The following is a 22875-nucleotide window of genomic DNA, read 5'->3' as shown; positions in this document are numbered from 1 at the left end:
GGGGGGGGGGGGGGTGGACAAGCCTAATACTGTGTTTTACGCAGAGATTTACAAGTGTGAGGTAATTATTAAGAGAATTCTTTTTTTTTTTTTTTTTTTAGATTTCTAATTGGCCTGCTGTCTTTATGACGTACTTTTGTTCAAATTCTCCAAACCATAACACGTCCAGGAATGATACTCTTAAACATCTGCATTTTGCATTGTAAGCAGTGTTTTAGTTAGCTGCCCTGTCCTAGTATGTGATTTTCTTTAGTTCTACTTGTAAGAGTTCACACTATATTGAAATTATGACAAATTACTTGCAAGTTACACTAGCATCTTTTTTTGAAATGATGCTTTGTGATCATTCCACAAATTCCTTTCTGAATGGGGTGTTTATTAATTCAAACCAAATTCAACCAAGGTATACCTATGCGAAAGATTTCCTTTGAACAGTCCTGCAGTGTTTCAGTAATTATTTCTTACAGTGAAGCTGAAATCACGTTAAGGCCACACGTACAAAATGTTTAGTTATGAAGGAGTGATGCCTAGTGGCGAGAAAATGAATTGCTGCTGCAATGATTTGCTTCCATTTTGGTTTTTCAAATGAACTATTCTCCAGAGTTTGTATTGATAAAGTATATGTATTTGCATTGATCGTTAGATTGTACGATGCTTTAATCCAAATTCAACTATATAATGGTAAAGTGGCTGTTCATTTGCAGTTATTCAAACAATAATACAGATGGTACTAACATGCATTAACATTAAACGCATTTTATAGTTGAATAGTGGAATAGTTGCATTCCACTTACAGAAGGTGGTAACATTGACAGAAGACTAGTTAAGCTCTCTTATCGATAGGGGGTTTCTCCATCAACCTTAGGATTGGTTTGAGTTTGTTTCACTCAACATTTTGTAATGTTGCTTTGAATATTCTTGTTTTTCACAACAAAATCTAGAAAATAAAATTAGGCAATGTATTGAATTATTAGCTGGAATAGTAAACACTTTCTGACGTTGTCCTTGTAAAACTTTATTATGGGTGTGTGAATAGGACAGAGGGGAGTTTTACGCAGAAGTGTTGAAATATCCAGAGATATAAATGGTTAAATGATAAACTAAAGTTATCTTGGTGAGTGATCAGTTGGTCTGCTGCTGCGGAGCCGCTCCTGCTGCGACAAACCCGGCTCCCTGTTATCTCGCGAGAAGCCGCGAAGTTTCCGGTGTTGTGTATGTTCCTGGAAACATGGCGGCCAGCTTCCGCGGCCGTCCTATCCGGAGTCTTCGGATGCGAGGTAAGCGTGTAAAACTCGACACACCGGCGACCGCACCGACAGCATATTGCAGAAATAGACTTTCTGGAGCACGCGTGGATCCCGCAGTGATCCCGGAACCTGTCCCCGGTGTGTGTTTTTCACAGGTCGGAATGACAGCGGGGAAGAAAACGTCCCGCTGGATCTGACCAGAGGTAAGCAGAGGCTTCATCACATCACCCTCAAAGCCATTATTCTTCAAAATGGATGGAGGCAATTCCTTTGCAAACACTAGTCCGACACAGTGGAAATCCACACGCTCGGTGCAACTCCCGCGCCGTGACCTCGCCGCCTCTCCCCTGTTCAGTGTTTTAATGTGAATAACGTTGTTCTCGAGACCGCAGGCGGCGGCGAGCTAACTCACTAGCGGGGTTAGCGGCGGCTAGCTGCCGCTGCTAACCAGCCATGACGACGCTCTGTTGTTTTGATCCGTGTGAGTGGGCATCTCAGCCGGTTACTAAACCAGACTGCTGCGGCCGGAGTGGCCGCGCATCGTTTTTGCTTGCCAAATGTCGCTATCGAGGCCGTTTTGGCGGTGCAGTATGTCGGCAGTGCGGGCTGGTCCAGCCGAGGGGTTTCGCTCGGTCAGGTTCTCTTCTCCAGCAACATCGCCGCATTCCAGTTTGTTTACTCGGATCGGCGCCGCTCGGATCTCTGCTGGTTTCATTACAGCTCTGTCGACCAGGCGTATGAATGGCACAATTCTATCTCTCGGTTCATGAGGCATCCCGTGCCCCTCAAAGTCTGAGCGGTTTGGGTTGAGGTCACTTGTTCTCTTCCACAGAAGGGGCACGCAGTGCTGAAAGCTGTCACGACACAACAGATCACTAGTGACATCCACAAAAACAAAAGCAGTCGAAACGGATTTAACTAAAACTCCTTGTGTCTTATTCTTTTGAGGGTTTTTGTGAAAACCATGAGTCTACAAATCGAATAAAAATATGTGCAACCTCTTTGAACACCCTTCTAAGTCTTTTTCGCTTTAATTTGTGCCCAGATGCGTTCAATGTATGTGATCGGAAACTGAATGAAAAGTCGATCTCATTCAATATTATTCCATCACTTGTCAGCGTGTTTTGTGAAATAAGTCATTAAAATCTGTACATCCAATGAAACTGTAATTTTCTTCATTGCCAAGCTGTCGCTCCATCGTCTGTTGCTTGTTCTATTTGAAATTAACTTCAAAAGTATGGAAACACGGAAAACATCTTGTCAGTTATGTGAATAGTGTTTTTGGAACACCACTGTTGGTGGCTTTGTTAATAGTGAATATATTCACAGTTAAATGAACTGACCCAAATCAACTAATCTGATCTCCAAAATGCAAAGTTTTATGTTTTAAGGTGACGTTCAGTGTCAGACTCAGAGATTGTGAACCCTGCTTTGTGGCATTGGCTGAAACTTCCTAAACATTAAAAGTTTCATAGAGAAAATGGTCTGTACAATTCATAAAGATGTTATTTGTAGAACATTCATCTCACAATGACGTATGGTTATGCAAAATGAATAGCAAGCTCTTAATTCTAATTCATGCAGCACTCGTACATCAAGGTTTCTCTGTGTGCTCTGGGCACAAAAAATAATGAATGCGTTTCATCGCCCTACCTTTGACTGCCACGATCCACTTGACTACTCGATTTAAAGCTGCCTCACTTCAAAATCTATATCTTCACAATTGATGGTGGACAGGTACCAACAACAAAACCACTTCTCTGCTCAAGTCTTTCTTGCGTTCTACTGTCTAGACCTTGTTTTTACTGTACACATGAAATTAGTTAGACCTGAAAACCTAACTTCCTTCCTGCAACACATCAAATATGGTTCATTGACTGCTATTTTGGCAATACACTTAATGCTTCCGTTGGTTACATTGTATTTCCCTTTGCTTGTCCCGCAGAACCGTCAGAAAACTTCCGTGAAATCCTGCAAAATGTGGCCAAATCGCATGGAGTCAGTAACATGCGCAAACTGGGCCACCTGAACAACTTCATCAAGGTAACGCGGTCACATGATGATCTTTTTACCCCATTATTTTCATTTCGTTATTCACGTAAGCAGAAACGAAGTTTGAATTTAGTGAAAGCACAACAGATTGTGTTTCCGGTGGTCTGACTCGGTTCAGATGTCTGGGAAGATTGATTAGCCTCCCCTTTGCTGGAGTGTCACTGCTGACCTCTCCTTGAGCCTCTCCTCCTGGGTGCTGCTGCCAGCAGGCTGAGCTCCGCTCGACATTGTGATGCTGACAGTGAACGTATCGGGAGCTCTGGGGATGGGAAAGCACTTGGATCTAATGTGCATCAAGAACAGCAGTGTGGCTTTGAAACCAGAGATTATTAATGTGTAATTATTGAGTTATAAGCCTGGGTTAATCCTAACCTCCCCCCCCAGGTTTTCTAGCACATACTGCTTTATGTACATGCAAATTGTATTGATGGGACATTTGTGCGTATTCCAATGATCTGAAGAACGAAGCGTTATTGTGGGCAGGCATCAGAAGATGTGTTTAAAAGGGGAGGCTAGTGACGAAAATGAGGTTGTTTGTCCTCTTCTCTGCATAGAGAGAAGAAAGAAAAAAACCGTGCATATTTGTCCTCACTGCTTTTGTTCATTGTCACCTCACTGAGAAATGTCAGAGCCATTCGTACAACTGTCTAATTCAGCAGCACTCGACTCGAACTACCGCTGCCATTGAGACATTTGTTGGTGTCTGTTGAGCTGCTCGTCACCCTGAACTACTCCGACTGTCTGTCACGGACATATTGCAAACAATTGTTGGTGGCTGTGTCAGTTTGTTGGTTTTCCAATAACTGTGCTGCTCACACTGGAAGCATCCTGACTTTTGGCTGCGTGTGCGTCTGTAATCCTCACACCTAACTCGCTTGTTTACAACTGACTGGAGGGTAATAGCCGTGACGCGTGTTTGTGTGTGAGCGTACGTCTGTTTGAGCTCCGTGACTCTGATGCCTTATAAGGGTTCCAGGACAGTGAGGGTGACCTAACTCCCCCTCCTCAGGAGAGCGTCACATGCCCCCTTCCTCATCTCCTCTTCCCTCCTCCCGCCTGCTTGGGCTCTGACATCACAGCTGGTTTAGAATCACCCATTCCATCTTGCTTCGGCTCATCTCCCGCTCTGCTATATGGTGTTGGGTGAAGGAGAACGAAGCCCCGCTTTTGAGGGACAATTTAAAAATACTTCTTTAAATCAACTCAGCTAGAAGCGTCAGGATCAGTAGGTTGTGGACTGAGTGACACTGATGGGGGTAATATTAAGTTATTAGGGGTACCAGGTTGCTTCTGGGTGCTTATGATAAAGGTATCAGCTCCAGAATAGTCGCATCCCCGGTGGTGTGTTTGTAGACTGTGCTTTCAACAGTGCTGTCTTTGGTTTTGACACCAGTGGATGTGCATGTGTGTCCCGCTGGTGGCAGAGGACCAAGGAAATGTAGGCGTTTATGCTGGAAACAGACATAAATGATTTATAGAGGCCAAGTGTTTACATTCAAGACACTTTCAATGCCACTTCTTCATCTTATTGTTAACAGAAAATCCAGCGTTGGAAAATTCAAAGACTACAAAGGAAAACTAACTCTGGAGTCGGGAAATATAAAGCAAATAGGGGGAAAAAATAAAAGTCACGCAGATGGTGTGGATTAGGGGAAAGAGAAAGACAAGTGTTATTTTGGAAGAACAGATCTCACAGTCCAAAGACTTGAACACAACCTGCATAAGTGTTTGCATTTAGCGCTGATCATATTGTTATTACTCGACAGGGTATTTGCTCCTCATATCATCCAACCCTAGTCGAGACCGTTGTGAAACAGCCGAGATGTAGACAGGAGAATCTGACATGAATAAGATGTGTTCACGCCAAACAACCATGAAAAGACGACAGTTGTCCACTTTAAACGGACTCTGGTTTGGTCCGATGGGGCGCCACTTCTCGCGCTCGATCTTTGTTGTTAAGTGCAACTTAAAATTTTCTACTGCTGTTTTCACTTCTCATTTCACAAGCGGTTCTCAACTGGTGACAATTGCCTCAACATCACCGGTGCATTCAGCCCAGCACACAGTATTGTTGTCTTTATGAAGTTACTTTCACATGACACCGTGTCTTCACATCTCTTGGTCATCTGTCTGTTTGGAAAAACAAACTACTCAACATGTGTGAACGTAAAGTCAATCGAAACATTGAAGACGTTTTGTCATCTTTGTTTTCATGGGTCACGCCACACGCCAGTATGTTCATACAGGTGGATCCACTCGTGTCCAGTCAAATCACGCCATCATTTATCCATTGCAGACCGACTCCAAACACACCCTTGCTTGGCTCCTGCAGCCACCTGCAAAAGTGTGTCGAGCTGTTTGATAATTGTATAGTCAGTTCATTCAAGAAGATGAACTCGCTTAAAAACAACTGGAGAAGCATCTGGTTAGCGTGGCTTATCTTTATTCAGAGGTGTTCTAATGCAGGCATGAAACTAATCGAAAGTATTTTCTCTGTTGTAGTTGCTGTGCAGCAGTGGGCACTGTGAGGATAACTTTGGGTTTACATATGAAGAAATCATTGTTTGGTAAGTTACAGCATTCAGTTGGTGAAAGAGTTCATTTTGAACATTCATTTTCTTTCTTGGTCACGATCCGGCTCATGTAAATATCTGTAATTTGTCATGAGTGTGTTATTTCTTCCAACCTCAGTCTACGACTAGCTCTACTAAATGAGGCCAAGGAAGTTCGCGCTGCAGGGTTGCGGGCGCTGCGCTATCTCATTAGAGACACCCCCGTGCTGCAGAAGGTCCTCAGACTCCAGGTGGATTACTTGATAGCCAGGTAAGTTCACGTTGTGGACGAAATCATTTAATAATTTGACAGATGCTTAATTTCTCCTGCCCCTATATAGAAGAGAATTTAGGTCCTAAATACTGGTGTGGGTTGTTTCAGGTGCATTGACATCCAGCAGAGCAATGAGGGGGAGAGAACTCAGGCCCTGCGACTCGTCCGGAAGGTAAAATAACATGTTGTTTGTTTTTTTTTTTTATATATAATTTTGCTCTGTCTGAGCATTTACAGAGTCAGTGTCATGTCACTGAAGGAATTTGCCCTCATGGCTCAGCAGCCTCGTAGTCAGCACTGTGCCAACAAAAAGATCTCTGGGTTAGCAGCAGTATCAGTGGAGATGGTTTGCACGAGTCTGCAGGCACAGTTATTTATAGCTCATTCTGTAGTTTACTGTAAACTTCCTTCTCTCTGTCACACACACACGCGCACACACACACACACACTAAACAGAGAGTCAGGCTGTGGTTTAACAAACAGACTATTGACTAAATAGGCATTATCATGATGATTTATAATTTGGGAAAATATAATACAAAACACAATCGGTCTCTATTTTTACATTTCAAAAGTTGATCTATTTTCTTTGGAGTCCTAGAAAAAGTCGCCATTTAAAAAAAAAAACTAAAAACCTGTAGTTATTTTTTGCTTCTTGTTTGTCCAGACTTGTTTGGTGACTCATGTTTCGCTTCTCTCTCTCTCTCTCTCTCTCTCTCCCTCCCTCCCTCCCTCCCTCCCTCTCTCTGTAGATTATCACTGTCAATGCGATGCTTTTCCCCACCTCTATTGCGAACTCTCTCATTGCTGTGGGGACCGATGGACTGCAGGAGAGGGACCGCATGGTTCGTGCTGCCATTGCCATCGTGTGTGAGCTAGGTGAGGACCTGCCTTGTTGAGGTGGCGATACGCAAGAACCATCTCATTTCCATGTGGTGAAGACACAATAACTCACTGTTGTATCCAGACACCTGATGTGAAGAAATAAACCGTATGCATGGAATATCTCATGGATAATCTGATTCTGAACGTTGTTGTGATAGTGAACAATGTTCAAATACAAACGATATTGTCAGTCCAGTTAAAAGATAATTTAGTTGGACATATTTTAGGTACTGTACTGTTTGTTTTAGCCACTTGGTTTATTTTCTCACTGCATGCTGTTTCCAATCAAAGGAGTTATTCATAACTGATGTTGGTTAATACTTGATTTTTTAAAAATATGATTACTTCAAAAATGCAGTGTTACAAAAACGGTAAAAAAAAAAAAAATCAGGTGATTGCAGTTTCATAACGTTTCTTGTGATTAATTCTTTCCTGAAATGTGGCGATCACAGGTTGTTGTTTTTTTTTACAGTAATTGAACCCATAATTTGCAAGGTGGTTCGCTGCTGTTTTTATATTCTTCCTTCAAGTCCACAACTTGTAAATTTAGTAGTTTCCGGCATTTTGTTGTAAAAATCACATGAAAAGCTGCAAATCCTTTCACAATTAATTTTTATGAGAATTTAAAAACGAAATTTTAAATCAACATTTAATTTTTCATAAATTAATTCACCATCAACTCTAGGCCAATGTGAAGGCTTCTTTGTGTCACAACCAACACAACAGCTTGGAAATCAATATAATCTTTGCTGTTGGATCATAAAGGGACTATTTGAAGACTTTTATTAATTATCTTTGATTAGCATGAGTTAAAAAAAGAAGTTCAAATTTTATTCAAACAAAAGTCGAGGCTTCTATATAAATAAATTTTTTAGTGCATGAAGTAAAACTCTATATTTTATTGTGTTTTTTTTGAAGCCTTGAAGAACCCAGAGGTAGTCGCCAAACGAGGAGGCCTCAGTACAATCCTCAAGAATGTGATTGACTGTCAGCTGAGCCGCATCAACGAAGCACTGATCACCACCGTCCTTCATCTGCTCAACCACCCACGTACCCGACAGTATGTGCGTGTTGACGTCGAGCTGGAGGTACACAGACGTGAATACACACACACACACACACACACACACACACACACACACACACACACACACACACACACACACACACACACACACACACACACACACACACACACACACACACACACACACACACACACACACACACACACACACACACGCATAATGAAAGGGAACTGATGTTTCTAAACCAGTCGGTGTGCTGGGAGCCACTCCAATCAGGATTAGCAGCCTGAGGTTGCCTCTCTCTCCCATGGAGCTTACAGTAATCGGTTACAACACTTCTCTAAAGCCTCATTGTCCCTAAACCGACACCTTGGACGGAAGCACCTCATCACCCCAGCCATAATATCCACAAGGGTGTCATATGAGATCCATAACAGGTTAATTAAAGCTGCAGTTACGTTGGGAGAGGATATTTTAAGTGTCGGCATTTATGCTTCATTTCGCATTTATCAATGGTAATGACATGCCCTAAAGTCTGTTGTGATTTTTATTTGTACGTTTCCATCTCTTGTGTGCCTTGTGTTCTGTCCTCCAGCAAATCCTCGCGCCTTTCACAGATTTTCACTATCGTCACAATGCAGACACGGCTGAAGGGCAACTCAAGTGAGTGTGTGTGGGGCAGCATAAAGGGCGTCTGTTACAGTAAAAACAAAAAGATTGAGTGTCTGACATTTACCCTTTTGTAAACTGTTTGCTGTGTTCCAATATTGGAAACATAATTTCTTGAGAAAGTTGACGGCTTGTGTGGAGTTTTTGTTATCAGGGCTGCCCGACTGCAGAAAACCTGGCTGGAGAATTTTGAATGAAGCTTTTTAATGCCCAAACTCAGATTTACTTTATCTTCAAAGGTTTTTTGTTGATTCTCCTTTATTCTACTATATTTTGATTGTGTTGTCCACTCAAAGTTTTGTTGTATAGTATGAAGTTCTTTTACAGAGATCACAAATATGTCGTGTGTGTGTGTGAGGAACCAGGTGTTCAGTATTTCAGGTCTTGGTTGTCTTGTCATGTTCACAGGGAGGACAGAGAGTCTCGTTTCCTGTCGAGCAGAATGGCCATAGTGGCTGCCTTCCGTTCGTGGTCCGGTGAGGACATTGATGCAATTTGACTGTAAATTAAAGTGTGTTTACTGGTGGAGACATGGAGTTCAATATCTTCTTTCTTCTCCTTTTTAATCTTAGGGATCATCAACTTATGCAAAGCTGGAAATTCTGGTATCCAGTCTTTAATTGGCTTACTTTGCATACCAAATATGGAAGTGAGGGTGAGTATTTTGGTGGCTACTTACTGCTTTAGTCTAAAGTTTTTGTTCTTGAAACTGCAAAATACACTCAACACCCTGTCTTTTGTCTGGAGTCTTTTTGAAGTTTTAAAGTATAGAGGGATTTGGCATGTCCTGGCACATTGCAGATGTGCTGCACACTGGTCCTTGGGGGCCACAGTCCTGCATGTTTTTGATCATTTCCTGGTCCAACACACTTCATCAGTCTTTCTGCAGACCTTGGTGAAGAAACTTGGTCTAAGAACATGTTGCAAACATGCAGGACAGTGATCCTCCAGCAACTGTGCGCTATTTAACACCCCTGTTATAATGTCTGTCTCCCAGATACTAATAGGTTGTTGATGTTTTCAACGTACACAAGTGAGGCAGGCTATTAGAGGCACCTTTTAATTATAACGCAGACAGGCTCAACCCCGCTGCAGACTATCTAAAATGAGCATGAAGTTGATGAATGAAATGTAAAACACAACATTGTTACCCGTATAAAAGCTCATGTGTATTACTCTGCAACAGTTTACCTATAAACTGCCTTATATAAGCAGTTTTAGCACATATGTCTTTCTCTTTCAGTGCACTAACCGTACAGCATTAGATGTGTTCCTGTTTCAGCAGCGTTTAACTTTTGCCACATCCAGGTTTCTTTCTGACTTTTTGTTGTTGTTATCATTTGCTCTGCAGAAAGGCTTGTTAGAGGTGCTATATGAGATATTCAGGCTCCCTGTGCCCATTGTAACTCAAGACTTCACGGAAGCTCTTTTAAGTGTTGGTAAGAACATGTCTTTATATTCTGTATGCAACTTAAAAACTTTTTTGAAATCCTGTTATATCCAGTGATTTGTTGTTGACCATCCATCCATACAGCTTATTCATCCAATTGATTGATCTCATCATCTCAAGACTGAAGCGTATCTGTGTGTTTCACATTAAGGCGTCTCCTCCTTCTAAGAAAACAAAGCTTGTTTATTTTATGCTGAGGATGGAGTCTAATCTTCACTGTGGTGTCCTTTAGACGCTGCCCGGTTTCAGGACACTTGGAGACTCTCTGATGGGTTTATTGCTGCTGAGGCCAAAGTCGTTCTGCCCCACCGGGCTCGCTCGAGGTGAGACATTATTGACAGTGTAGAGAAATGATAAGAGAACCACTTCTTTACTTCAATAACCCATGAAATGTTTTTTTGCTCACTTAGACCTGACCTGATGGACAACTACCTGGCATTTGTTCTTTCTGCCTTCATCACCAGTGGGCTGCTAGAGGTGAACTAATGCTGAAGGATTGTTCAGATTTTATTCCAAAAACATTTTTGGAACTTTTATGGCTGATATATTCAGACATGAATGCACATTGCCTATCGTTTGTGCAGACTACTGAAACGATTTTCTTTTTCAAAGAACCAGCCAGAATTGTGTTTTCGCAGCCTTCTCACAGGCCATATCTGCCTTTCTGCCCTCATTCTTGTGGCTGCAGGGTCTTGTTGAAGTTGTGACCAGTAGCGATGCCACGCTTGCTGTGAGAGCCACCATCCTTTTGGGAGAACTTCTGCACATGGTAAAATACAATTCGACAGATTATGAGGTTTTTTTTAAGTACTTTAAAGAAATATTGTTTGCTACGTTGACATACAGCACTAAAGTAGAAATAAACCCTTTTTTTTGTCACTGTTAAGAAGAATGAGATGAATGATGAAATGGATGTATTGACTGTGGTCAGTTTTATTTACATCTTCAACAATCTCTCTTCCTCATAGGCAAACACCATACTTCCTCATTCTCACAGCCACCACCTGCACTGCCTTCCCACCCTCATCAACATGGCAGCCTCCTTCGACATCCCCCAGGAGAAACGACTGTGAGTTCAGTCTGACACACACATCAGGAAAATGTTTTTGTTATTACAAAAACAAATCCCTGAGAACTGTATTTTCTTTCTTGTCGGGACGAGTGGCTGGTTCAGCAGTACTGGTTCAACAGATCATGTGGCAGAATGAATTTGTGTTAGAATTCAAATTGGTTTAACAATCAATCACATCTGTATTGTTATGTCTAGTCGGGCAAGTGCAGCAGTCACCAATCTGAAACGTTTCCACGAGAAGAAGAAGAAAGGCTTGAAACCACACAGTCTTTACCTGGACCACATCATTCGCAAGGCCGGGACGTCGCATAACCGCAGAGAGTCACACTCGCGCTCCCACAGGGACATCTATGTCATAAAGGTAAACGCTTGTGGGCTTTTCACAATCTGGATATGAATTTCATCTTCTTTTGTGACTCAACATATCAAGTTTTAAGAAATTCAATTAGAAAAACATGTTGTTTTTTTCACTCAAGTTGATGTAAACTGCGTCTGTGTGGTCACTTTGAAGGTTTGCTCTGTGTTTAATGTCGCTCCATGTGAGCTCTTTTGAGGAGTAGTTTTGATAAACAAACTGAAGCACATGCAAATTCATCATTGTTTTAGGATCTGTGATCATTTCTGATGTTTACGGTCCATATTTATTTCGAAGTATCTAAAATGTCTTGTTTGCATGTTCAGGACACAGAAGAAGCACTGATGATGAACCTGAGAGACAGTCACATCCTCAACCACAAGCAGAACCTGGAGTGGAACTGGTTGCTCATTGCCACCATCCTCAAGGTCAGACTGACCTCCTGCCGCAGCACATATTTCATTCTTCTGGTTTTGTTTTTCGTAAAATGCAACTTGTCTCCTCCAGTGGCCACATGTAAACCTCAGGAACAACAAAGATGAACAGATGCACAGGTACGCCCACACACCACTGCAATATTTTAAACGGTTGGAGTTGCTTTTGTGAATTTTCTTGTATTAAATATTTATTCCTTTTGTAACGTAGGTTCGTTCGGAGATTGCTGTACTTCTACAAGCCGAGTAGTAAATTGTATGCTGGGCTTGCGTTGGATCACCTGAAGGCCCGACAACTCACTGTGGTTGGCTGTCAGTTTGTGGAGTTTCTCATGGACTCGGATGAGGTTAGAGAAGGTTACACAAACCAGACTGTTTCTTGTTTTGTACATGTCTCAGCATTTTTCTGCTATTTCCTTTGCTCTCACCAGGATGGCCACGGTTACCTGGAGGACCTCGTGAAGGACATGGTGTTGTGGCTCTCCTCCTCTTCGGGGCTGAAGCCTGAACGCTGCCTGCAGAGTAACGGCCTGCTCACCACACTCAGCCAGCACTACTTCCTCTTCTTAGGGACTCTCTCTGCACATCCACAGGGAGTCAAACTGCTTGAAAAATGTGGCCTGTTTCAGTGGTGAGAAAGGACCGCCAGTCACCCATGTTTGTTTGATGGCTGATTCTGGAAACGGCTCAAAATGAAACCTGCTCATATTTGCCTCTGTTTGCAGCCTGCTGAATCTTTGCTCTGTAAAGAACCAGGACGCTGTGCTGAAACTCGCTGTGTCCACACTGGACTACAGCAGAGATGGTCTGGCCAGAGTGATCCTCTCCAAGATCCTCACTGCTGCTACTGACGTAAGACTGCCAACACAGGCGCTGGAAAGCTTCATGCATAAAATGTGTAGAATGGTGAAGCCATCGTCTTTGGAGGATTATTTTTAAAACATTTTTTAAATTAACTACATCAGCTGTTCCTAACGCTGCGTCTCAAGGACCACTGTCCTACATGTTCTAGATGCCTCTCTGCTACAACACACTTTTCATCAAGCTTTGCAGGCACCTCATATTGAGCAATTCATTTGAGTCAGGTGTGTTGGAGCAGGAAACATCTAAAACGGGCAGGGCAGCGGTCCTTGAGCAGCACTGGGAACCACTGAACTACATTTTAATTGCAGCCTCAAAAATAGGACACCCTGAACCCAAGATGAAAAGGAGAGAGACATGATTATGGGAATGAGTCTGGTTTGAAGGATTGATGGTTAAAAATATGATATTAAATATTGTGATGATTATTTGACACACACAGATCCTGAGTTAACTGATTTTCGGCAAAATACAAAAACTATGGGAATATTTTTCATTGCATTAAGATTTTTATCCCATCACTTAGTAAACGCCTATTCTTTGCACCTAAACGTAATTCTATGACTCCCCTCTCCTTATCACACAATACTTCTCTTCTGAGCAGATTTGCAGGCTATATGCTACCAAGCACCTCCGCGTGCTGCTGCGTGCTGGCGTGGAGTTCTTCAGCAGTTGGGGCATGGAGCTGCTGGTCACTCAGCTTCACGACCACAGCAAGGCTGTGTCCATGGAGGCCCTGGACATACTGGATGAGGCCTGTGAAGACAAGGTGAGCAATGGAAAAACACGATTTGGTTGGATTGCTGTAGTTACAGGATGAGGCGCATATTGAATCGGAACGTGTTTGATAAATTAAGCTGCTCGCTCTTCTGACTGTATATTGATTGTGCTGTTTCACAGGCCAATCTTCACGCTCTTATCCAACTGAAACCGGCCGTGTCCCACCTGGGAGACAAAGGCCTGCTGCTGCTTCTTAGGTGGGGGTTTTACACAGCAGTACTCTTTCACAGGAATCTGTCACATTTGATATTTCTGTCTGTGAAGTCAAGCACTTCTCGTGTTATATGCTTTTTTGAAGACACTTGCTTTTTGTCTGTCCTGTTTAGGTTCTTGTCCATTCCTAAAGGGTTCTCCTACCTCAATGAGAGAGGTTATGTCAGCAAACAGCTGGATAAATGGCAGAAGGTATTGTTAAGATATCGGAGGACAATACAAAACAAAAAGCACCTCATGCAGTTCCCTTGATTTGACTATAATTTGATCACATCCTAAAAGAAGTGTCCCTCTATTCTTTATCGTAGGAGTACAACCTGAAGTATGTGGATCTGATAGAGGAGCAGCTCAACGAGGCTCTCACGACTTACCGCAAACCTGTTGATGGAGACAACTACGTCAGACGTAGCAACCAAAGGTGAAATGGGAGTTTGCTTTTTGAAATCGATGAGTCACTGAAGTGAAATAATTTTTCAGTGTGTATAATTTCTACAATTGTGTTTTCAGGTTACAAAGACCAAATGTCTATCTCCCTGTGCACTTGTACGGCCAACTAGTCCATGATAAAACAGGCTGTCATCTTTTAGAGGCTCAGGTAAAGGAATTATTTATGCAACCTTTTTCTGAGCTGTTTTACAAAATGTTTTTTATTACTTACGTTCTCTCTCCTGTGTGTTTTTTCTTCTGTCTTCAGAGCGTAGTTCCTGACCTCAGCTACACAGTTCGCTCCCCGATGCTGGACACCTGGGAGGGCATTAAACAGCTGAAGGCTGCTCTCTGGGCGCTAGTCAGTAACACTATTTATTTCACTGTGGCTCTTAAAAAAAAAAAAAAAGTGAACCCAGAAATGGCATTGAATTTTTTTGTCTTTTAGGGGAACATTGGCTCCTCCAACTGGGGTCTGAATCTCCTGCAGGAGGAGAATGTGATTCCTGACATCCTAGCGTTGGCTCAGCACTGTGAGGTGTTGTCAGTGCGAGGGTAAGTTGTTTTCTTTCAGTTTTGGCAAACTATGTCCTTTTTGGAGAAAAAAAAAACCCTCTGCTCCATTGAAGGATCGTTTGGACTGAGCGAGTTTAACGCTGCGGTCGCCTTCCATCCACAGAACGTGTATCTATGTGCTGGGCGTGATCTCCAAGACCAGGCAGGGCTGCGAGGTGCTGAAGCAGTACGGTTGGGACGCAGTCAGACACAGTCGCAGGACGCTGTGGCCTGTCACTCCCGACGAGGTGGACACACAGCTGACCGCTGAACTTTCGTCTGTACCCAGCACGCTCAGTCTGAACTCGGAATCCACCAGCTCCCGCCACAACAGTGAGAGCGAGTCTCAACCAAGTATGTTGCACCTTGACAGTCACTATTATTTTACACAGCTAATGTAATCTAGTAGTTCGTAATGTGTTTGGCTTTTCTGGCCATAGCTCTCTTTTGGTCCACATTGAGATTGAGATTTTGTCTCTGTGCTCTTAGACATGTACATCCTGGACGATGACAATCGTGACATTCTGGACCAGTCAGATGAGCCTTCAATATATCTACACTCCAAACCAGTTAAAGACCGCAGCCCCTTCACAATCCTGGCTTCCACACGCTTCGTTCGCGCTCGCTTCCTCAACTCCCTCTCCTTGCCGAGCAAGAAAGTGCGCTCCACCAGTGACCCTAAGACTCCGTCAGGCTCGCGCACTCCGACTGAGCTCAAGATTGGGAGTATGAGGCGGAACAGGACAGTGACGGAGCCCTCCATCTACAGCCCCAACCAGGGGGACGTCTTCACCCCCGTGTTTAATGGCAGAGGAATGCCAAAAAGTCCCACAGTCAGCCTGGAAACGTCCTTTGTGGGCACCAGGGGGGGCTCAGAGGAGCAGCTTGTGGATGGCAGGCTGGCCCGGGGAGGAGGAGGCTCAGGTCTTGGACTCAGTGGTCTGGGAGGCCACGGGAATGTGGAGCACCACCCCCGAGAGCGGGAACAGACCAGCCGAGAACGCCTGGCGGGAGACGGTGGCTCCTCCTCGGGTGGAGGAAACGTGGGCAGCGGCGGAGGTACTCAATTTAAAAGCCGCAGTCAAAGCTTTAACACGGACACCACAACCAGCGGCATCAGCTCCATGAGCTCCAGCCCGTCGCGGGAGACCGTTGGAAACCCCGAGCATCCAGACCCTGAACCGGACTCTTCTGACTGTGTCAGCCTCAACACGGTGGTGTCCGCCAAGACTGTAAAGACACTTTCCTCCCTCACCCCGCAGGCTCAGACCAACCACATGTCCACGTCGAAGTCCTCCACGGTCTCTCTGGTACCGCCCGGCTCCTCGCACACTCTGCCCCGCCGAGCTCAGTCCCTCAAGTCCCCCTCGGTAACCACCATCAAAAGCCTGGCTGACTGCAGCTTCATGTACACCAGCCCAAGAGACGCTCTGGGTTATGCTACTTTAAAGAGGCTGCAGCAGCAGAGGATACACCCGTCGTTGTCTCACAGTGAGGCGCTGGCGTCACCTGCCAAAGATGTGCTGTTCACCGACACCATCACCATGAAAACTGGCAGCCTAGACTCCCGGTTAACTCCTCGCAGGTAAGAGCCATCGCTGCAGACCCTTCATATAGACGGTAGACGTTGCAGCGCGTGTGTGTGTAACATCAACGTAATTTTTATGTTTTTCAATTCATGTTTGTTAATGAATGAAGGAAAAGATAACACCAAGGAGAAGAGACCTTCCAAACGAACATGCTGTTGTATCCACGGCAGCTCCCTGCCTGGATTTGGCTTTAGTTTGTTTGATAATCACACGTGTGCCTTCTGCTGTCTGTCAGGATATCAGATAGGAGGTGTACCTGTCCAGAAGCCAACACCATAAGTCCACATCGCAGGCTGTCCAGAACACTTGTACCGCGGTGGGTGGACCAGCCAGAGTCCTCCTCCTGTAGAGATGTAGCGTCTAGATCCAATTCAGACACACTTATTAGAGTAGCTGTGGCTCCTCTCCATCAATTAGTCTGTCTCTGCTTTGATTTGTAGTTTGAGAAAATCCCTCGTAGATCTCACTGTCTCGTCGCTTCCTGGAGCCTTTTCAAGAAATTATAAACCTCGCACAGGTGTGAGGCAGGTGCTGTGTTGTAAATGTAACTGTACTGTTTGTTCTGGTTCTCCACTGGATTTTGGTGGTTTAGTCACTGATACATGTAAATACAACAGTTGGTGGAATCGACTGTGTAAATCACACGTGTCGAACTCCAGGCCTCGAGGGCCGCAGCCCTGCACGTTTTGCATGTCTCCCAGCTTCAACACAGCTGATTGCAATGAGCAGCTCGTTATCTGGCTTTGTGCTGAATGTGATGATGAACCATCAGGACATTCAGGGGAGGGAGACATTGAAAACGTGCAGGGCTGCGGCCCACGAGGATCTGAGTTTGACACCCCTGGTGTAAATGCTGCAGAAAGCAGGATGCAACAATGTGAGATTGAGTGTGAGTGTGAGGACTGTTCCAGAATATCCTCAATCTCTAAAGTCAAATCATAGAATCTCCTAATTCTGTTCCCTATGTACCGTCTGTCAAATCTAATCTCATTAGTGAGGCATTGGTACTAACTTTAATCTTACCAAGCAGAATAATGCACAGCAGTTTAGTAGAGTTTCATTACATTTGCGGGCGGCAAAAATAAAAGTCAATTCTCTAAGATTGTTGTTTTGAAAGTGACACATGCAGGAAAACACAAAATGTTTTTGTTCAGTTTTTGAACACGGTGCTTTCACACAAATTATAGTTGGTATAGAGCCGTACGGTAGAGCAGAGGTTAGTGCTCTGGCTTTACAGCGAGAAGGTTGTGGTTTCAAATCTGTCCTGGATATTTCTGTCTGGAGTGTTTTCTCATCAAAAAACAAATTAATCCAGTGTGATTGAGAATCAAGAGAATAAAAAAAAAACCCGCATATAAACAGTATGCACAGTGCAATGCTGGGCTAGTTTGAATGTACTCAATTACCCAGGTAGATATTAGGTGTCGCACACCAGGTAATATTAGGTATTTTTCATATTTAGGTAGTAAGAATACTTAAATATTTTTTTATTCTAGGTGTTATAATTTTATATATTTCCAAATCAATTTGATTAAATACATATTTATGACTTGCCGTGTACCGTAGTTTGACAATCACAGTTCTAAAGGTCTCAAGCATTTTAAAACTCACACATTCTGTCAAATTCTAAAACTGTCACACATTTTAAAACTGTCACATTTTAACACTGTCACTCATTCTACAAAAGTAGTTCTCAAACCTCAGTTTGTTCCACCTGAGGATCTATGGATCTCTCCACCATTCTGGCTGAACTGAACATACAGTAGTGAAGGCTTACCTTGTATCTATGTACTAATTTCAAATACAAAATTTAATCAGATTTAAAAAAAAAAATAATTAATTCTATGTTTTGTACTATTTTGTAAAGTAAAGTAAATTTTATTTACCACTAGAGGGAGCTCACGTACCACTGGTGATTGGGTACCACAGTTTGAGAATCTTAAGCGTAGCTCATCTGGCTGGATACCGTTCGAACTCGGCTTGTGGAGGAAGCGAGGCGGTTGCTTCTCATCCTGGTGGTTTCGTTCACACTGCATTAGATGCTGCGCCTGGACCAACTGAAATAAACATTTTGTGAACCTTGACGTTTGAAGAAAACAGTGTTTCTTTAAAGGTCTGCCTCCACATTGTTAGTATTTCAGTTTGGTTTTTAGTTGGTACTGCTGCTATTCCTTATCAATCTTTAGATCCCATTAATTTGCCCTTTCTCTGTGCTTCTGTCCAACATTTCTTTTCTTTTTTTTATTCGCTCCCTGTGCTCCTTTTCTGTCCCAGTCTCTCTCCCCGGATCCTCTCACGCACCTCTCCTCTTGCCCTCCCTAGGTTTCTGAAAGCTCTTAGCTTCGCCTCCCTGGACAAAGAGGAGCTCCTCAGTCCCATCAACCAAAGCACCTTGCATCGCTGCTCTTCAGTTCGCTCCATGGTCTCTAGCGCCACCTTCGGGTGTAACGACGACTACATTGGCCTCGCGCTGCCAATGGACATCAATGACATGTTCCACATCAGAGACTCGGCCTACTTTCAGCAGAGAATCAGCCCACCCTCAGAAGAGCGCAAACGCTTCCTTTTCGGTGACGGAGACGGTAAAAGCAGCTTCATGCCTGATTATATTATATTATGATAGAATATTTCAAACTCTGGACAAGAAATGATTCTCAATTCAATGTATGTTGGTTTTTTTGGTTTCTTTCCCCCCGCTCCCTGTAGGCGATCGCCCCGCTGTCCCCGTGCTAAAACAACAGTTTAGTATCTCCGAGCTGATCGTTTGCCGCGGAGACAACCCGAACCACGTGATCGGGTCGGAAGAGACGGGCCTGCAGGAACACACGGAAGAAAACTGCCTGTACTGCGTCGGCTCCTCGGTCCTCGGTTACCCCACACAGCCACCGATCAACAGCACGCATCCCCGAACAGGTGAGCTGACACCTGATGACGTTCACCCGTTTGGATTCAGATGCACAATTTGCTTAATAAAATACACAAAGTGACTTTTTTTTATTGATTTATTTTTCATCCTGCCAGATTATGTTGACTTCCCGTCATGGGGAGGACAGAGCGGGCATCGTCTCGAAGTGATGCCTCAGTCCAAGTTTTCCGGCGTGTCGGGCTGCAGCGACGCTGCTGTGTCACAAAGCTCAATCTGCAGCACGCCCACACCCGGGGACATCGTCATCGGTAAAAATAAAAGTCTCATCCCAGGTTTCTTGTTAATTGAACATCAGCACAGTCTCCTTTTTGGTGCTTCACTTCATTCTGGAGCGTCTGAGGAGTTCATTATGTGGACGTATCGAGGACATTTTAAGAGTGCCATCATATTTCTTGGTATGCAAAGCTCTATAGGGTCAGTTTAGAGGAATTAATTTAAAATGTCAAAGGTGCTGTAGAAGTTGCTGTGATCCAGATTAATTCAATGGTTGCAGGATTAATGAGTTTATCTGCCATGACCTTTTGGGTATATTCCAAACTGGCAGAGTTCATAGTATGATTTACGACTTTATGTCTCTAACTATCAGCTATCAAAGATAAGGTAAAAAAAAATAAAAAATTCACTGGAAAGACGGGAAAAATACTTGTTTTTAAATAAGACATATTATGAATAAGAATATTTTGTGCTGCAACAAATTCATGGAAACTTCACACTGATCTTCAGCTAAAACGTCTTGTACGTCTGGGACACTTGTGAAAACACTGAGATTGCTGGTATCTCGATCAGTCTTTCACATGATTGTGTTTGATGGTGTATCAGTCCAACCTTTTATGTTCATGGTTTTTGTGTTTCAATGTGTTTGTTTTATTGTTTTATGATTGGTGTGCTGTGTTGTTGCTGTCTGGACCAGGCCTTTGGGGGAAACAAAAGATATTCAATCTCAATGAGTGTGTCTTGGTTAAATAAAGACTTACTTGCAACAGAATAGCATTACAGTGACTATCACACACTCTTGTGTGTCTTTCAGGCGGTAAAGCGATATCAGAAGATGGCCCCGCCTCTCGAGTGTTGTTGAGGAAGGAGGTGCTCCGTCTCATCATCAACCTGAGCTCCTCTGTCGGAACCAAAGGCCACGAAACCGGACTGCTGACGTAACGGCCTCTCTTTGTCTTTAATAATGACCAGTAATTAACAGTAGAGGTGTTTTCCTAACGTCTGTAAAACGCCTCCTCTCTTCAGGATAAAGGAGAAGTTTCCTTACGCGTTTGACGACATTTGCCTGTACTCCGAGGTTTCCCACCTGCTGGCTCACTGTATGTTCCGGCTGACCTCGAGACGCTTCATACAGGAACTCTTCCAGGACGTGCAATTTTTGCCAGTAAGAACTGAAACAAGTCCCCCCCCCCCCGTCTGGAACCTGGACGACACGTCATATAATATTCTCTCCTTTTATTTCAGATGTACGACGAAGCAGAGGCAATTCTGACGAAGTTACCAAAACCCGTTGAAGCGGACGTTGACCCTCCGGCAGAATCCTGATCCTTTTCTTTTCTCCACTCGTGTTCAATGCACAGTCGCGGCCCTGGCTCCTTGCAATCATGTAAAGACTGAAATAATACAAGTACATCTTATGGATGAGGAAATATTTGGTCCATTTATGTTGCTCAAAAAATAAAGAGTCCCTTAGCCGAGGAGCAGGAGGGCTTGGTCGTCACTCACCTTCCTTCTAGCAAGTACGAGCTGGAAACGAAGGACCTCAGTATCTGTAAACAAAAGTAACCCAACACGCCTGTTACTGTTTCGGAATAAATTTTTTTTTTTTTTGTTTTGTTTTGTTTTGTTTTGTAACAGGATAAAGGGGCAGCAGTTTAACCAAATACTGTTTTCAGATGGGTTGGCAACACTCAATAATACATCGACATACTGCTAAAGGACGAGCTGGATCATTAAGACAAAAGACTGGAGTTTGTGTTTTAAGAAAAATTGGATCATTTTATCTCTTTTTCAAGAGGTGATGTTTTTCTGTAATGAATAAGGCATGTTGTCGTGTCTACCCAGTGATTCCTCGGATTGTTTGTGTTCTTCTCTCTGACAAAACACTACACAGGGAATCCTGCTGTTTTTTAAACAAAAAAGAAAGAAATTCTGGACCTTCCCTGCTCCCCCCCCCCCCCCCCCCCCCGACCTGTGATCTGTTCTAGCCAGATATGTGCTTTTTGCTTCTCTTGCCTCACCACTTCCTACAACCTGTAGCCTCTTTTCAGCACAAACAGCCAATTACTTTTCTATTTCTTGTATCTCAGACAATCAAACATCAGTAGTATGGTATTTTCTAATTATATCTACCACCCGTACACAGTACCTAAGGAGAATAGCATGTGATTTAATGCAAGTTAATGCCATTCTTTACCTGTGTGGGACCTTCAATGTTTGTTTTTTTTCAGCCAATGCATTCTTAGTGAGCTTCTCAGGAGGCGTGTTGGTCTGTGGAAAGATGCTCAGTTGCACCGTTATCTGTAGATTGATTCATTACAGATTTAGCACCAAACTCTGCTTTCAGATCCTGCAGAAACTCAGCGGCTGCCTGTCACTATGCCTTCTTACCTCTGTGCTTCACCTCCACTGCATGTCAAACGAGCATGGCAGAGTTGTAACGTCATCTTAGCGTGTTTCTAGCTTGTAAAACTTTTTTTTTTTTTTTTTTTTAAAGCAAAGAAGAGAAAAAAATTATAGGTTGCCATTACATGCTGCCATTACATTGTAGGAATACAATTATCCCTGGAGCTGTTTCCACAATGCAATATCACTGTCTGTCATTGGGAGAGACGGAGGGGATTTGAGGGGCTGCGATGACTTAAGGATTTGTAATAGGTTTCCAGGGAAACGGAGATCTCCGTTTCCATTGGCTTGTTTTTGCTATAATGCTGCTACACAAATGGACTCATAGAGAGATGATTCATAGATCAGCTGAGAGACTTCAGATCCGATCTATTTATTATATGTCTGTACCATAGAGTGAGCTCAACCAGAGAAGAAAAAGTTATTTATATTTTTTCCTCAAGACTGTATTATAATTTAAAAAGTTTTTTTTTTTTTTTTTTTTTTTTTTTGTTTTTGCCTGAATCGTGGTTACCCTTGTATAATGTGTACAGTATGTTTTGGGGGGCATTGATGACCTGAAGAAACATACGATCCTATCAAAGGGATGCATTGTTAATAAAAGAAAATTTGAAATACCTAACATGGTCTGCATTTAAAATTTATTTTCCGAGTCAACAATTAACCTGTTTTCAGGGTATGGAAGGAAGCTGGAACAGAAACTCAACGCAGACGCCGTCTCCACTCTGAAAAGCTCCCAAGCCCAAACTCTTAATTAGAGAACGTCTCACTTTAACCGCGACTTATTGGGCTGTATTGGTCATTTTTTACTTTTTGTCTGCTTTTCCTTAAATTTTAATTTTAAAGATTGGAAGCACTTTGTAAATGAAGTCAATAATTATTATTCAC

The 22875-nt window shown here is 43.2% G+C and overlaps 1 protein-coding gene across 1 annotated transcript; it reads left to right on the top strand.

The window, feature by feature from the left end:
- The first annotated feature begins 1201 nt into the window (after window positions 1-1201).
- LOC308111637 (rapamycin-insensitive companion of mTOR-like) lies at window positions 1202-22601 on the top strand. Its single transcript, XM_080466602.1, has 37 exons — window positions 1202-1277; window positions 1403-1450; window positions 3193-3290; window positions 5802-5866; window positions 5991-6122; window positions 6234-6297; window positions 6878-7004; window positions 7929-8098; window positions 8634-8701; window positions 9116-9183; window positions 9280-9362; window positions 10059-10146; window positions 10390-10480; window positions 10568-10634; window positions 10846-10926; window positions 11126-11226; window positions 11425-11590; window positions 11911-12012; window positions 12092-12138; window positions 12230-12365; window positions 12450-12649; window positions 12744-12870; window positions 13484-13648; window positions 13780-13856; window positions 13986-14064; window positions 14181-14290; window positions 14380-14467; window positions 14567-14659; window positions 14747-14853; window positions 14978-15207; window positions 15343-16438; window positions 18765-19024; window positions 19149-19355; window positions 19464-19616; window positions 20396-20519; window positions 20608-20746; window positions 20827-22601. Exons 1-37 carry the CDS (start codon window positions 1229-1231, stop codon window positions 20905-20907), a joined length of 5187 nt encoding a protein of 1728 aa, XP_080322728.1. The 5' UTR covers window positions 1202-1228; the 3' UTR covers window positions 20908-22601.
- The last annotated feature ends 274 nt before the right edge of the window (window positions 22602-22875 follow it).

Source organism: Lipophrys pholis, assembly GCF_963383615.2.
Source record: "Lipophrys pholis genome assembly, chromosome: 7".
NCBI lineage: Eukaryota > Metazoa > Chordata > Actinopteri > Blenniiformes > Blenniidae > Lipophrys > Lipophrys pholis.
The sequence above is the reverse complement of the archived record's forward strand: the minus strand, read 5'-3'. Positions and strand labels throughout refer to the sequence as shown.

Bases quoted from the DNA above. Each gene is read 5' to 3' on its own strand.
- LOC308111637 (XM_080466602.1), top strand. From the start codon at position 1,229: ATGGCGGCCAGCTTCCGCGGCCGTCCTATCCGGAGTCTTCGGATGCGA. The intron at 1,278-1,402 runs GTAAGCGTGTAA...TGTTTTTCACAG, and splicing joins CCGGAGTCTTCGGATGCGAG to GTCGGAATGACAGCGGGGAA. The intron at 7,005-7,928 runs GTGAGGACCTGC...TTTTTTTTGAAG, and splicing joins TGCCATCGTGTGTGAGCTAG to CCTTGAAGAACCCAGAGGTA.